The sequence below is a fragment of the Lemur catta genome, chromosome 3, assembly GCF_020740605.2.
Source record: "Lemur catta isolate mLemCat1 chromosome 3, mLemCat1.pri, whole genome shotgun sequence".
In the NCBI taxonomy this organism is placed as follows: Eukaryota; Metazoa; Chordata; class Mammalia; order Primates; family Lemuridae; genus Lemur; species Lemur catta.
This window is the reverse complement of record NC_059130.1, coordinates 104,341,512-104,356,140: the sequence shown is the minus strand read 5'-3', so window position 1 is coordinate 104,356,140 and position 14,629 is coordinate 104,341,512. Positions and strand designations below refer to the sequence as shown.

The 14,629-nt window shown below is 48.1% G+C and overlaps 2 protein-coding genes across 3 annotated transcripts in view; one reads left to right on the top strand and one right to left on the bottom strand.

Annotated features, from left to right (window-relative positions):
* ZCCHC17 (zinc finger CCHC-type containing 17) overlaps positions 1–5,588 on the top strand; it is a 55,893-nt gene extending 50,305 nt beyond the window's left edge. For both annotated transcript variants that reach the window (XM_045548438.1, XM_045548439.1), the window contains exon 8: positions 4,679–5,588. In XM_045548438.1, the coding sequence (XP_045404394.1) occupies positions 4,679–4,840 (162 nt within the window). In that variant the 3' untranslated portion in view covers positions 4,841–5,588. The remainder of the gene's footprint in view (positions 1–4,678) is intronic.
* A 684-nt stretch (positions 5,589–6,272) lies between these two features.
* On the bottom strand, positions 6,273–13,438 carry FABP3 (fatty acid binding protein 3). The gene is made up of 4 exons (XM_045548441.1): positions 13,265–13,438; positions 9,536–9,708; positions 7,527–7,628; positions 6,273–6,591 (listed from the first exon to the last, which is right to left on the bottom strand). Exons 1-4 carry the CDS (start codon positions 13,335–13,337, stop codon positions 6,538–6,540), a joined length of 402 nt encoding a protein of 133 aa, XP_045404397.1. The 5' UTR covers positions 13,338–13,438; the 3' UTR covers positions 6,273–6,537.
* Positions 13,439–14,629: the final 1,191 nt, after the last annotated feature.

Below are 14,629 nucleotides of genomic sequence, written 5' to 3'. Positions count from 1 at the left end.
TCTCCCACAAGTCCCTCTGCCCCCCACCCAACTGTATTTCAACTTAATTCATTAATAGAGCTTCTACGTTCTAAGCTCTATTCTAGTCACTGCAGGCACAATAGTGAACAAAATAGATAAAATCCCTGTCTTCGTGGCACTTGGATTCTAATGGTATAGATATAGACAATAAACTGGTAATCAAATACAAAATGGTAATAATAATATGTCAGGTAGTAATAAGTGCTATAAAGAAAAATTAATTTGGTTGTGGGAGATAGGGAGTACTGAAATGGGGATGTGGGGCCAGGTAACTTACCATTTTATTAATAGATAGGGTGGTAAGGGCAGGCCGCTCATAAAGTGTCATTTGAGTGTATATATGGAGGAAATGAGGAAGCAAGCTATTGAGGTAAGTGGAGAGAGGACAGTGCAGTAAGTGTCATAGCCAGATGTTGGGAAAGAGCTGGGCATGATTACGGAACAGTAAGGAGGCCAGCGTGGCTGGGGTGAAGTCGATGAAAAGAGAGTAGTAGGAGAGGAAGTTAGATCAGAGGGAACCAGATTGTGGGCGTCCTTATAGGTGATTGTGAGGTCTTCAGTTTTCGCTTAGAGTGAGATGGATGTCTTTAGAGATTTTGAGCAAAGGAACGACATGATCTGACTTAACCTTTTAAGAGAATTATTCTGGCTACTGTGGGGAAACTTAGATGGTCAGAAAGCAAGAACAGAAGCAGTAAGCCAGTTAACAGGTAATAATCCAGGTGAGAGATGATGGTGGTTTGGACTAGAATGGTAGTGGTAGAGATGATAAGGGTGTTCAAGTGTGGATATATTTTGAAGGTAGAGCTGACAGAATTTGTTGAGGGATTGGATGTGAGGAAGGAAAGAAACCAAGTGAAGATGGTGCCAAGATTTTTGGACTAAGGAACTGGAAGATTTGAGTTAAGAGAAGGAATGCAGGAGAAGGCAGTGGGAGCAATCAGTGTACTTCGAGTTGCTGTCTGTGGAGACGGGAAAGAAAACTGGGGGAGACTAGCTTTGGGAGGGGGCAGGGATTAGGAATCAAGATGCCTCTCAGATATCCAAGTGAACTGTAGAGCAGACAGTGAATATATAGTTTGGAGTTCAAGGGAGTGGCCCATGTAAGATATATAAATTTGGAGTCATCTGCATATAGATGGTATTTATATTCATAAGATTATGTGAGATCACCTGGAGAGTAAATATAGGGAAGAGAAGGAATTTAAGGACTGAGCCCCAGAGTGCTCAACATTTAGAGGTTATGGAGTTGAAGACGAACCAGCAAAGAAGATTGAAAAGGAACAACCTGGGAAGTTGGTGGAAAAGTAAGAGTGGGAAATTAGGTAAGGAATATGTTCTAAGTAAGATGTTCTGTGTCTATATTGACTGATTGATCAAGTAAATGAGATCCAACAATTAAACACTAGATTTGGCCATGTGGACATCATTGGTAACTTTGACAAGGGCTGTTTCAGTAGAGTGGTGGGGTGACAGCCTGATGACAATTGTTTAGGAGGGTTCGGTTTCCTTTTTGTTTTTCTAGTGGAAACCATTATAGCATATTTGTTAATTGTTGAGGATGATCCAATTAAGAGGGAAAAATTGATGGAGAAGAGAGGGGGCAATTCCTGGACCAATGTCTTTGACTAGGAGAGAATGATTGGGATCTAGTGCATAGTAAATAAGCCACACAGGGTAATTTGTTGGGATAACTTTCTGAAAGCTCTTTCATGCATCTGCCTTATCCTGTCTTCTGACTGGAAGGCTCTCACTTCCCTTCTTCCATCAGCACCACCACCACCACCACTCCACTTGCCAAAACTGTATTCATGCTTCAAAGCACAGCACATGGTATATCCTTCACAAAGCTATCCTCAAATTCCTTGTACATTATTATTTACCTTCTGTATAATGGCACATTTTTTAATTCTTTTCATACATCACTTACCATCACCTGCCTAGTGTCTTAATTAGTCTTTCTCCCTGACTACACACTGTGTTCCTTGAAGGCTTATGATTCCTGATTTCTGGCCTCACTCAACTATTATTATAAAAGACAAATTAACTAATGAATATCCTTGGCTCATAGAAGGTATACAGTAAATATTTATTGAATGGATTACTGTGTGTTGATAAGGAGTTATTCTTACCCTTGTTTGATGAAGTTGGCTTAGGTTTGGAGGGAATGGTGCCATGCTCTGCTGTTGAGTGTGTTTACTTTGCATACACCCAGCACCTGCATGCTTTGTACTAGTAGGTGCTCTATTTGTCAGAATTATATTAAGCATTTGTGTTCTCTTTATCTCCTAAGCGACGCTGTATGTAACTGTGGCTCTCTAAGGCAGTAAATTTCAGTATTTGTGAATTGATTGATAAGCCTTTTCCTCTGATACTACCTTTTCCTTTTCAAGCCCAGGTAAACTGGTGCCTTGTAGGCAAGTTCTAGCTAGGAATCAACCTCTATCCTACTTCCCAAAAGTTTATCCTAGAGCATCAGTTTGAAAACCAAGTCATTTCTTGAGAAATCAGTCATTTCTGAAGAATAAATGCTTGTTTGCTTGATTGATTTCTAGCCACACCAGTGCCTTTTGGTCTAGAAAGAACATCTTCTTTGTGATCCAGCCTGAGTCAAACCCAGGTTCTACCACTTGAGCAAGTCACTTCATCTCAGTTAACCTCTCTGAGGTTATAATTTTCTTTCCTGAAAATATAGGGATAATTATGCCTACTCTGTAGATTTGTTGTGATAGTTAAATGAGTTATGTGTGCAAAGCACCTAACCCAGCATCTAAGAAATTAAATACTCAATAAATGTTCACTGTTTTTATTCTCTTTTGTGTTTTTGCTTTTATTTTTGTTTTCTTCTCACACTGGGCTCCTGCTGTCTTGTTTCAGAACTGTAGAGGAAATGAGTGGACTAGCTGCTCTAGCAAGGGGCATGTGCTTTTCCTAGCAGGCAGTCATAGAGATATTTAAGCAATGGCTTCTTTCCAGTGCCCCTCCTGGCCTGTCTGCCATGGGCTCACACCCTTGGGTCATCTTTTTTTACCCTTTATCTTCTGTTCCCCTTTCCACTTGAATGCATCTGAGGGAGCAGATGCTCATTTCACCTTCTGGCTCTCAGCCTTCTGCCACCACAACTCCCAACTTTCCTCTTGAACTATAACTTCTGAAGTGATTGTTCTACTGTTCTCTAGCTCAAGGCTAGACACAATGAAAATGATGCCACTTACTGGAGAATTGGATTATCTTTTTTTTTTTTTTTAGGCTGCAAAAGCGTTTTTGTATCAAGATTGAGGTCTAGAAGGCCATCTCCCGGAGCCCTTCTATTTAGCTAGAGTCTGTGTTCCAGGATGCCAGGATCTCCAGTAATTTGTTTTTGTCTTCCCTCCTGAGGCCACATCTTTGAAAGAAAGCAAAGTGAAATAGTGCCAAACTCTGTGTTAGAAAGTACAACAGCCTTGCAACTTTAGCCTTGGTCAACTCACTTTATGTTTTGCGTTGCAGTTTCTCCATCTGTAAAATGGAAATAAGCCAAGAATCCTGAGCCTACCAGATTATTACTATAATAAGATAAGGGGTGCAAAAAGCTTGATAAACTAAAGGTCCGTTCAGGTATAAGGCAGTATTATTACTTTCCTCGCCTATTTATCCAGGCTGGGCCAGGCTTGGAGGGAAATGGTTCGAGACTCTACATTTTCTTATTTACTTTCCCAGGACCCTGCTGGTTGGAAGCCCGTAGGAGGAGTGGGAGCCTCACCCTTCTCTGCTCTCTCCCTTTCTTCTGCCATAGTTTCTCCATCTTCTTAAAACCTTACTGAGGCAGTATAGATATTTGAAATTCAAGGAAGAGGTTTATGCAATGCTTAAAAACTTCCGATACTGCTCCACAGAAACCTGGGAATCTGTCCCCTGCCCTGTATATGGGTTTGTATTGTTACTTTGGCAGCATGGTATGATGGGTATAGTTTTGGGAAAATTCTTTCTGAGCTTTGTTCTTTATCAGTATAATCTTGTGAAGTGGTTGTGAAGTTGAGAGATGATGAATATTCAAGGGTAGCAGGTAGAGGCTCATTATTTGATGGCAGTTATTTTCCCTAGAAACAGTCTAATAGAAACCAGAAGTCAGGAGTCCTAAATCTTTTATTTGGTGATCTTTGATATGAGTCACTGTCTCTAGATAGACTAGGTAATCTCTAGGGACCCCTTTTAGCTTTAATATCCTATGCTTTTAAACATGAAACAACAGATGCTTGCTTTTTTTTTTTTTTAAATCAAGCTGGACAGAATTACATGAAGGAAAAAGTGAAAGTCCTCTGTTCTTCCCCCCCATTCAGTTCATTCCCGAGGTAACACTTGTTACCAGTTTGATGTGTCCTTTCTAGTGTTCTCTGTCTATATTAAATATATGCAGGTATGTGTAAATATCTACATAGTATATGGTGTGCATGTATATATAAATAAACATGTTATACACACTGGAATCTACAATATATACTGTATTATGTCTTGGTTCTTTTACTTGTTTTGGCTATTTTTTCTTGTTGGTACTTAAAGATTTACTTCTTTGTTTTTAATTAATGTCTTATAATTTATTAAGTGGTCCCCCATTGATTATGTGCTATGATTTTTTAAAAGCAAATATGTACAATGTTGAGTTTTTAATTTTTTTCAGGAAAAGAAGAAAAAGAAACATAGAGACAGGAAGTCGTCTGACTCTGACAGCTCAGACTCTGAGAGTGATACAGGCAAGAGGGCAAGGCACACAGCAAAAGACAGCAAGGCAGCAAAGAAGAAGAAAAAGAAGAAGAAGCACAAGAAGAAGCACAAGGAGTGAGAGTAGCGAGAGTGCAGAGGGTGGCTGAGAGTAGGAACCAGGGGCCTTGTGCCTTGTGCCCTGGCTCCCAGAAAGACTCACCAGTGAGAATATGGCTTCCCACCCCATTAACTGCACTCCCATGGGAGATGGCTTCCATGCAACAGGCAGGTTTGGGATTTAGAGGTCACAAGTAGCTGCCTGAATGAGTTGTTGTTTCCTTATCACCCCTGGTCCTTTTGCAAGTGACCCCTGCAGCTTACACATTCATTCATCCAGCTTCCTTCATTCAGCAAGAGGTCCCATTACCCTCTCCAGCGGCCACTGCCAGAGCCAGATTCCTGCACAGGAGTCCAGGCTAGAGCCACTGGGACTGCTGTGTTGGTAAGTCTGGCTGTAGTTGGAGAACAGAGTGATTGGCCCCTTCTATTGGTCTGTCTGGGCCGACTGCTGGGTGATCTCTGCTGCATCCAACATGGGGGCAGAGAGACTGGCAGCCAGAGGGAGAATGTGTTAAGAAGTGGTGCTCACTGTTTCCATCCCCCAACATGGTTCTGTGCTAGAAGGGACAGCCAGTGCCCACAGCCAGAAAACGATCATTTGCCGTGTGACTTAGCTAGTGTGTGACATTCCAGCAGACCACTGAACTGGACAGCTGAAACCAAGATCATTGTTCCACTTTGTATTTACTACTGTGTGAGTCAGTTGATTCTACTTCAGGTCCCTGCTTAAAATCCTGGCACTAAATGGAAGTGTGTTTGGTTTTAAACTTACTGAAAATTCTTATTCCTATAATCGTTCTTTCTGGGTAACTTACAGATTTAAATCCACTGAGTTGCATTAGGTGACAGAAAAACATTTAATATGTTACCTTAGACCTTGGAGAGAGGCCCAGCTGAGGTACAGAGCCAGAGGCCCTGGCACACCACAGCCTTCTTGGGAAATCACCCATAAGCCCTCTCTCCTATAATGGTCATCCTCTTCCCCCAGGGTTGTTTAGAGAAGCAGTAAGAATTTGTAACCATGAGTACTAGGCTGGTGCCTAGGTGGGAGCTCAGCAGTCATCTGGTCATTTTCTCCCTCCACCATGGCACAAGCCTGGGTCCTGTGTCCTAAACCTGCGTTCTGGAAAGGGAAAGACCACAGCATTTCACAGGGAAAAGCCAGACCCAAGATCATTCAGTGCAAGATGTGCCTGAGGTGACATTTCTGTAGCCAAGCCTAAGGAGGCCCCACCACTAACTGGACTAGCTCACTTGACCATGGGGAGGGGCAGTGTAAGGGCAGGTGTAGGTACAGCTGTTTCATTACTGAATGTGTAAGCTGGTCAGCTGACTGCCAGCCCCTGAGACTGACCCTTTCAGGCTGTCAATCAGTGCTTCTTCCTGAGTGACCCTCAGGCAGTCATTTCTGTCCACTGTCTGACACACAGGGGAAACTGAGACTCCCACAGTTATGTCACCAAAGGCGAAAAGGCAACTGGGTGCCCTTGGCTCTGCTTTATTGACCTCAGAGCACCCTTTGAATACAGTTTTTTTAAAAAAGCCACACACACAATGGGAACAGGAACTGGATCTAGGCTGGTGGCACCTGACCCCAGGAGAATCCCTCAACCAAGATGGATTTATACAAAATGCAGAGGAAAAAATGAGGCAATGTGGTTCCGAGTCGAGGGTCAGCCGATTGGCGGAGGAGCATTCAGCAAAGGCACGGGCCGGTCATGCCTCTTTCTCGTAAGTGCGAGTGCAAACTGCGCTGCCGTGGGTGAGCGTCTGGAAGGAAAGACAGAGTCAGACGGGGGTGGTGAGAATTTGGTCCTGCCTGTCACATCCCTACCAAAGCTAGGCACCTCGTTCCTAACTCCAAGGGGACCCTTGTCCCATGTGAGTGCAAGAATGCACCTTGCGGGTTACACTGACTCAAGAAGGTATGCGGTGAAGTTGCTGGAGTGAAAACCAGAGGCCCTACAGAGTTAGAAGGCAGAGACCACAGCTGGCTGCTCTCTCTGCCCCTGGGTCTTGGGGGAATTCAAAGTTCCATTCTCCAAGTGAAGCCCCCAAGCTTATCCCTAAACAGACAGATCTGCCACTCTGGTTGTGTTAACTTCTAGCCAGGCAGAGTCATGTCCTTGTGGCAGCCCAGACACAGAAAACACTGAAAGGAGGTGGGACTGGAATGGGGCAGTGCCTCACCAGTCACCAGCCTATTTCTGCATGTGACAGTGCAGTCCTAGGGAGGAGAGGGAAGCCTCTCCTAGAGGGCCTGGAGCAGATTTGGCCCTGCTTTCTTCCTCTTCCTGGGGCAAGGCAAGGTGGAAACACAGAAGGAAGAAATTAAGGACATGGAGCACCTGTTGTATTCCTCTCACCTCAGTGATGCTTTGTGCTGTGCATACACTGTCTCTTTCAAACTTCCCAGCAGCCCTACAGGTTGGTGTTATTAATATCCACTTTACAGGTGCATTTTGAGAAGCTGACTTGTCCAAAGTCATGCAGTCTACAAGCTGAGATTTGAACTGAGGCCTATGTGAGTCCAAAGCCACTACAGAGGAAATTCCCACCTAATACCACCCTGACCCTGCCTCCACCTCTCTTGTCTCAGCTTCTCTGGCTCTTGGGGGAGAATCTTGGCTTTTTAAAACAGGCGTGGCTAAGGGCCTGTAGTAGTCATCAATTAGATGTGGCTCCATAGTTGTTGTCTGTCTTACCAGAATAAGTTTCCCATCACTTAGCTCCCGCACAAGTGTTGTCTCTTGCCCGTTCCACTTCTGCACGTGAACAAGTTTGCCTCCATCCAGTGTCACAATGGACTGTAGAAAGAGAGTAGAGGCCTGAGCTGTAATCTGAGTCAGGATTGAGGGGGAGGATGAGGTATGGACAATGGGGTCATAGAGGACACAGCCTCTGATCCAAACTAGTGATGGTGAGGACCAGAGCTAATGCAACCCACCTCCCACCTAGCCCCGCAGGATGTCTAGTTCACTTGCAGCCTCTGCTCCCCTACCACCTTGCTGGTGAGAGGCAGGTAGTATGGTGGAGCCAGACAGCCTGGCTCTGAGAAGTGCCACAAGCCTTTAAGACTTATCTGTGTTCTAGGTGATGCCCACAGATGTGCCAGTCTGTGTCCCTGGGAAAGACTAGCTATGGAGATGGAGTCATCCTGAGAATCTCTCTCCAGCCTTGTGGTTATCACACTTAATATCTACAAGACCCTTGGTGATAGAAAGTATTGGAAAGTTAGACTTCCTGCTCTGTATTCCTACGCTTCTTCTTGATCCACATCATGTGACCCCTTTAGCTGAGAAGAGGGCAGCAACTACAAGGTCCTGGGGCTGGGTGCCCTTGAAGTGTTCTTCAGCTCTGGGTCAAATGCCTGCTTAGTCCTCTGGGTGCTGCCAGCCTACCTCAGCTGGTTCTCACTTGGCAGCTCTCCCAGGTCTCTCTTTTCTAGGAATTTGGGGGCTCTAGGCTAGGCTAAGGGATCCTGACTGAGCAGGTTCAGCAGGAGAATCTGAGAAGGCTGTGTGTGTTGTTTGGGGGAGGAGGGAGAGGGGGCCTGTTCCTTTGTGTGCTGTCCCTATCACCACCTTACTCCTCATTCTCACTTCCCTAATTTTTTTTGCACACTCAGGAGCTATTTAGGTCCCCAGAGGGCTATTATTGTGTTTAATTGGGGTTCTTGCCCCTTGAGAAGGGGGGCAAGCCCAAGGAGATAGGAACATGTGTGGTGGGGCAGCCACCTTTATCCAAAGCAGGCTGCCATCTTTGGGCACCATCCCCAACTCTGCTGCCAGCCTCCTGTGATATCCTGGGCGGGCTTCAGCTCCTCTCCCTCCTCAAGGAGACCAACCCTACCTTCCCTTTGCAGGGACAGCTGTGAGGAAGGGGAAACAGCTGAGGGGCTGAATGATGGCGTCATGATGAAGAAGATACAGCTATAGGGACACTGTGTACAGGTCAAAGCCCCTAAGTTCTCTCTCTTCCTGTGCCCGGCCCAGTGCTGGAAGACCTGAGGCAACCTGCCAAGACAGAGCCACTGCAGGGTGACAGAGCCCTGGCAGAGGGGGCCTAGGCTTGGTGGGAAGACACTACAAACACACCCATGACAATGTGAACGGCCCATCCTGAAACACAGCTCTTCATGCCTGTCAACTGGCAACACTGGAAATAGTTTGTCAGGGTCATTGGCCAAGCCCAGGAGTTGGAGGTTGAAGAAGCATCTGAGTAGGTCTCAGCCTCTTGTTCCCAGCTGCCTTATTTGCTGCTGGAGGCCAGGATGACCTCACTCAGTGGAGGGCCCTGCCTTCTGGGCAACCTTCCTAAAGCACTTCAGGTCACAGCCATGGCCACATAACTCCCCCATCTATGGAAAGGGAAACAAACCCAGAGCTTCTGCATACCTTTCACAAGGTCACCTAGCTGGAGCTAGAGTAGACACTGAGGTCAGAAGGACATCATCCGGGCTCTGTGCTGCCCATCCCAAGGCAGCTAACTGATGCTTCCCAAGAAGGGAGGGAAGAAAACAAGAGGATAGAGCTAACATGTATTTAGTACCTGTGGCCACCGGGCACTACACAGGCTTTATTAACCTTTTTCATCTAAATCCCTCATAATAGCCTGCATGTCAGGGTGCAATATGAGGAAGCCAAGACTTACCAGTCTGTTCCCCTCTGGGGTCTCAGCACCTTCCATTCCCAGCACCCCTTCTCTGACTTACCTTGACCTTCCTGTCATCTGCTGTTGTCTCATCAAACTCCACCCCTAGCTTAAAGCTGATCTCTGTGTTCTTGAAGGTGCTCTGCGTCTTTAGGATGATAGTGTCCCCATTCTTTTCAATGATTGTGGTAGGCTTGGTCATGTTGGCCACCTGCCTGGTAGCAAAACCCACCCCTGAGGGCAGGCAAAAAGTTATGAGTATATGGGCTGGAGCAGAGAGCATTGTACAAGGAGCTCAGTGAATAACTCAGGTCTGGGTATGAGGAAGAGGAAGACTGTAGGTTTCAAAGCCTTTGCATGGCAGTTTTTATTTTTATTGTTTTTGGAGACAGGGTTTCACTTTGTTGCCCGGGCATGAGGGCAGTGGCATGATCACAGCTCACTGCAACCTCAAACTCCTGGGCTCAAGTGATCCTCCTGCCTCAGCCTCCCGAGTAGCTGGGATTACAGGTACGCACCACGATGCCCGGCTAATTTTTCTATTTTTAGTAGAGATAGGGTCTCACTCTTGCTCAGGCTGGTCTCAAACTCCTGAGCTCAAGCAATCCTTCTGCCTCGGCCTCCCACAGTGCTAGGATTACAGGCATGAGCCACTGCACCTGGCCTGCATGACAGTTTTTAAATTCAGTCTTCCCCTTAGTTCTGTGGGGTGAACAGAGACTACTGATCCCATCAGACAGGTGAGAAACTTAAGGACCAGCAGTGCCATAGCAAGTCAGTGGCAGAGCAGGGATTAGGATAAACTACTAAGTGCTTTTTGTGTGATAAGAACTATATATATGCTATCTCATTCAGTCCTTCCTGTCCCTCTGAAGACTGTCTCCACTTTACCGATGCAAAAACTGAGATACAGTTAAAGCCCAGGGTCACGAATCTGAGACTGAAGCCCAGAATTGTTTGACTCCAGAGCTCACTTAACTGCTCAGCCATAACATCCTCCAAGGCTGGAGCACCCCCTGCCTTCAAGGGCACCTGAGCAGCTGTCAAACCACACTGTGAGGAAAGAAATGTGGACTTTGCATTCCAAAGCCTTAGGAACAAGAGTTTTCCACCTGTGGAAGTTTTTGCCCTGAATCCTAGGAAGCATTAGTGCTCTTGTCCCCCATATATGGCAACCCGACATTTTCATCTTATCTATGATCTAGGAGGTAGGTACAAAGGAAGTATTTGTCCCACTGTATACATTTAGGAGAGGCCTAAAGTAGTAGCAACAACGAGTTAAGACTCAAACCCAGGTCTCCTGACTTCCAGTCCAAGGCCCTATGGGGACTCTCCTGACCCAAGCATGGCTTCCCTGGGTTCTGGGCTAAGTCCTGAGTTTCCTGCAAGCAAGTGTCATCATGACTGCCCCCACCAACCTATGCTGAGCTATCTTCCAAGGCAACAGTGAGGCAGGAGGCAGCCCAGTGTAGTGAGGTGATGCATAAAGTCTCCGAATATTCCAGCCTTCATAGTGCTTCCAGGAAGCTAAGTAGTTTGTACGTGCTGTACATGGGTTGTTTTACTTAATGCTTTTAATAGCCCCGAAGGGTAGGTTTTATTATCCCCAATTTACAAATGAGAAGAGTGAAGTATCTCGTCCAAAGTCAAACAAAGAGTAAGTTATTGATCTAGATTTCAATCTAGGCTCCAAAACTGTTCACTCTTCCCACTGGGCCATTCTGCCCAGCACATACTCAATCCAAGCACCAAAGCCACCAGTTGTGCCTGTGGTTATTAATACTAGGCTGATCCTCTTTGTCCTCTGTGAACCCTTGGTCTAGAGCAAGAAGGGCAGGGCTGCCTCTGCAGCTGTGCAGATGCCAGCCCACCCTGCCTGGCCAGTGACTTGGCCCTACCTCCTGATATCAGTGAGTCAGGCCAATCACACTCCCCAGCACAGGGCAGGGCCTTGTCACTGCATCTCAGAGCTCTGTTTGCTTAGGACCTACCCAGAGGTGTGGAGTGTTTGAGGAAGGAAACCACTGTGGGATGAGTGAGGGACTGAGCCAAGAGAACCTAGAAAGACTGGGCTGACAGAATTTAGGAGACTCAGGAAGAGCTAGGTCCTACTTAGAAATGAAAGCTGAGGAGGATCTTTTCTCTCCAGTGGGCCTCAGACTTTCCATCAGTACAAGAAAAGCAGGCTGGATGGAACCTCAGCCCCCTGATAAGCTGCCCAAAGACAACTGGTCTTTAGGCAGACCAGTCCCCTAGCCCAAGTTCGGGAAGAAGAAGGGAACAAGGGTGGTAAGGTTGTTGCAGCTTAGTCAGAGACTTGGCTCTTTTGCCCAAATGTCTGCTTTGGAAAGAAGAACTAAACCTGGGCATTCCAACTTCCCCAATGGCTGCTGGGGGTGGAGGAGGGGGTGGGGGCTGCTTCTCTAAGAATGGCTGCCTACCTGGAGTCACTGGGTATAGTGCCCATGGTAGGGTAGGGCAGTTGAGAGCTTTGGCCTCAGGAGCCACACTTGTGGGCCCTGTTTCAGGCAAGGGTTAGGTGCAGAGGTGAGATGCATGGAGTGGACTTCCCCACCCCTTTGCATGTCTGCCACAATCCAGCCCTCCTTTCTTGGGAGGAAGGCATGTACTCTAGCTCAACCATGAACACCATTCCAGTTTTTCCTGTCCCAGCCTGGGAGACTAGCATAATCTCACAGCTGGGAATATCAGAGAACGGGTATCCTCTCCATCTAAGCCCAAACCAGAAGTGGGAGGGCTGAGGTCAGTCATTAGCTAAGCAGTTCCTACCACTCTTCCCACTCCCAGGGCCTGCAGGCCAGTGGAATAGCTTTGAGTTACAGATCTAGGAACTAGGTTTTCATATCAGCTCTATTGTGGAATTGATAAGACAAGTTTTTATTCTCCTGGTTTCAATTTCCCTGTCAAACTAGGCAAGGTACGGCGATCTCCAAGGTCCTCACCTGTAAGATTCTTGGAATCTTTGTTCTTCCCGATCCCAACACCACAATAGCTATCCTCACCCTCCTAGAGCAATGACACTCCCTGCCCTTAATAGGTCTTGACCTCGCTCTGGGACCCTCTACTGCACCCTAGAAGTCCAATGGCTTTCTCCACCCTACCCCTTGCATAGGCGGCTGAGCCGAGGGCTGTAGGAAAGGCCCAGCTGATGACAGGCCTCTTGCCCCACCCTACCACTAGGCTCATTGACAACGATTAGGCATGGTCACATACCTCTGAGGGCAAGGTAAGCCTGGGTGCGGGAGAGAGGGCATCCTCCAGCAGCAGTCCTCTTCCCTAACCCAACGTGGAGGGGCAGGAGTTGCTGCGAACTGCAGGTCCCTGTCTCACCTCCTCCCCATATCCAATTTACTGATTAACCATTTTTACCCCACTCCTGTGGGGTATTCCTACTTCTTTAGGCCATAGTACACTCCCTATCCACTCCATTTCCTTGCTGAGTTGTCTTCAATTCCTAAACCACCCATACCCGTTATTTCTCTCCCTGGCTAGCCGCCCACCTCCTGTGATCAATGCTTTCCTTTTATCCAACCCCCCCTCCTACCTCCAGATCATATACTCCTCTTCCTTGAAAGCATCTCCCATATGGAGAAGCACAGCTGGCTTCTTCCCGTGCCTCCCTACCTTGGTATCCCTCTAGCCGGGTTCAGACCATGAAAGCCCCCTCCCAGCAGGCGCGCCAGGCTCTGATCAGGAAGGAGCGCTGCGGAGGGTGAGCAGCGGCCAGCCCTTTCCCAGCCCAGCATCCCGAGCCCCGCGGCTCGCTCACCGATTGACTTCATGTAGTCATCGAAATTCTTGCTGTCCACTAGTTTCCAGGTGCCCAGGAAGGCGTCCACCATGGTGATGCTGGGCTAGGCTGAGAAAGCAGCTGCGAGAGAGGAGGCGTGCAAGGACTCTGGACTGGCAGCTCCCTGGCGGAGCTGCTGCTTTAAATAGCCCTTGCATCACATGATGAGACGTGTGGCCCACGCCCCCGGCTCCCGAAATAGGAAGCCCCAGGCTGGGACTCACCCACGAGGGGCCGGCCGCCCATCCCCCAACCCACCGAGGGGGGAGGGGACCAGCCAGTAGCGCCCGCTCGCCTGCGTCAACGTCAGCTCGGTGCCCGGGCTCCCAGTCCCTGCCCCAGGCTGACAAGACTCGCTCCCTTCCCTGGCTTCAAGGCGCTCTTTGAAATCTGAGAAGCAGCTGGGCACCCGCCTGCGAGCCAGGGCGCATGCCATGGACATCCGTCCCCTAGTCCTCCGAGCTTGGGGTCAGAGCGGAGATGAGACTGGAGGAGGAAGGGACCTTGCCCTTGGGCTGGTGCCCACGCGGGAGAAAGTTCTGGTTGACTGTTCTGGCACAGGCACCCTCGCCTTCTTTTTACAGGTGAGGAGCCAGAGGCCCCGAGGGGAACTGACAAGATCGCTAGAAATAAGGAGAGGATGAATTGGAGCCCAGATTGCAAGCCTGGTCTAGCTGGCTTCAGCGCCCGTGCTCCCCCACCACTCCCACTGCCTGGTTGCGGGGACAGTCACCAGGAACGGGGTCCGCGGCTGAGCTGCCCGTGTCGCCGCCCGCTCTGGGCAATAGCCCGGTCTTTCGTTTGCGCCGCGCCGCCTCGCACGTGCTTGCCCCTCCCTGCGGAATGTCTCCTGCCAGCGCACCCCTCCCCGCCACCCGCAGTCCCCGCGCCACCGCCACTGCAAGTGTTCCGGGCTTTTCTGGCCTCTTGGCACAGCTTCTGCTCAGGTTGTTCACCCTCACCCTCCTTCAGAAATTCTGCCAATTCGGTCAGCTCTTCAAGGCCACCTGCCGCCCTTTCTTTCACCTCTGCACACTGGCCAGCAAGCCTGCTCTTTCACAGAACTTGCCACCTCCTTAAAAGAGCCTACTGGGCGGGAGTTTGACACTTTACCTTTCGCAAAACACTTTCAATTAAAACAAGACCCACCTTACCAGCCTGAGCAAGAGTGAGACCCTGTCTCTACTAAAAATAGAAAGAAATTATCTGGCCAACTAAAAATATATATACAAAAAAAATTAGCCGGGCATGGTGGCTCATGCCTGTAGTCCCAGCTACTCGGGAGGCTGAGGCAGTAGGATCGCTTAAGCCCAGGAGTCTGAGGTTGCTGTGAGCTAGGCTGAC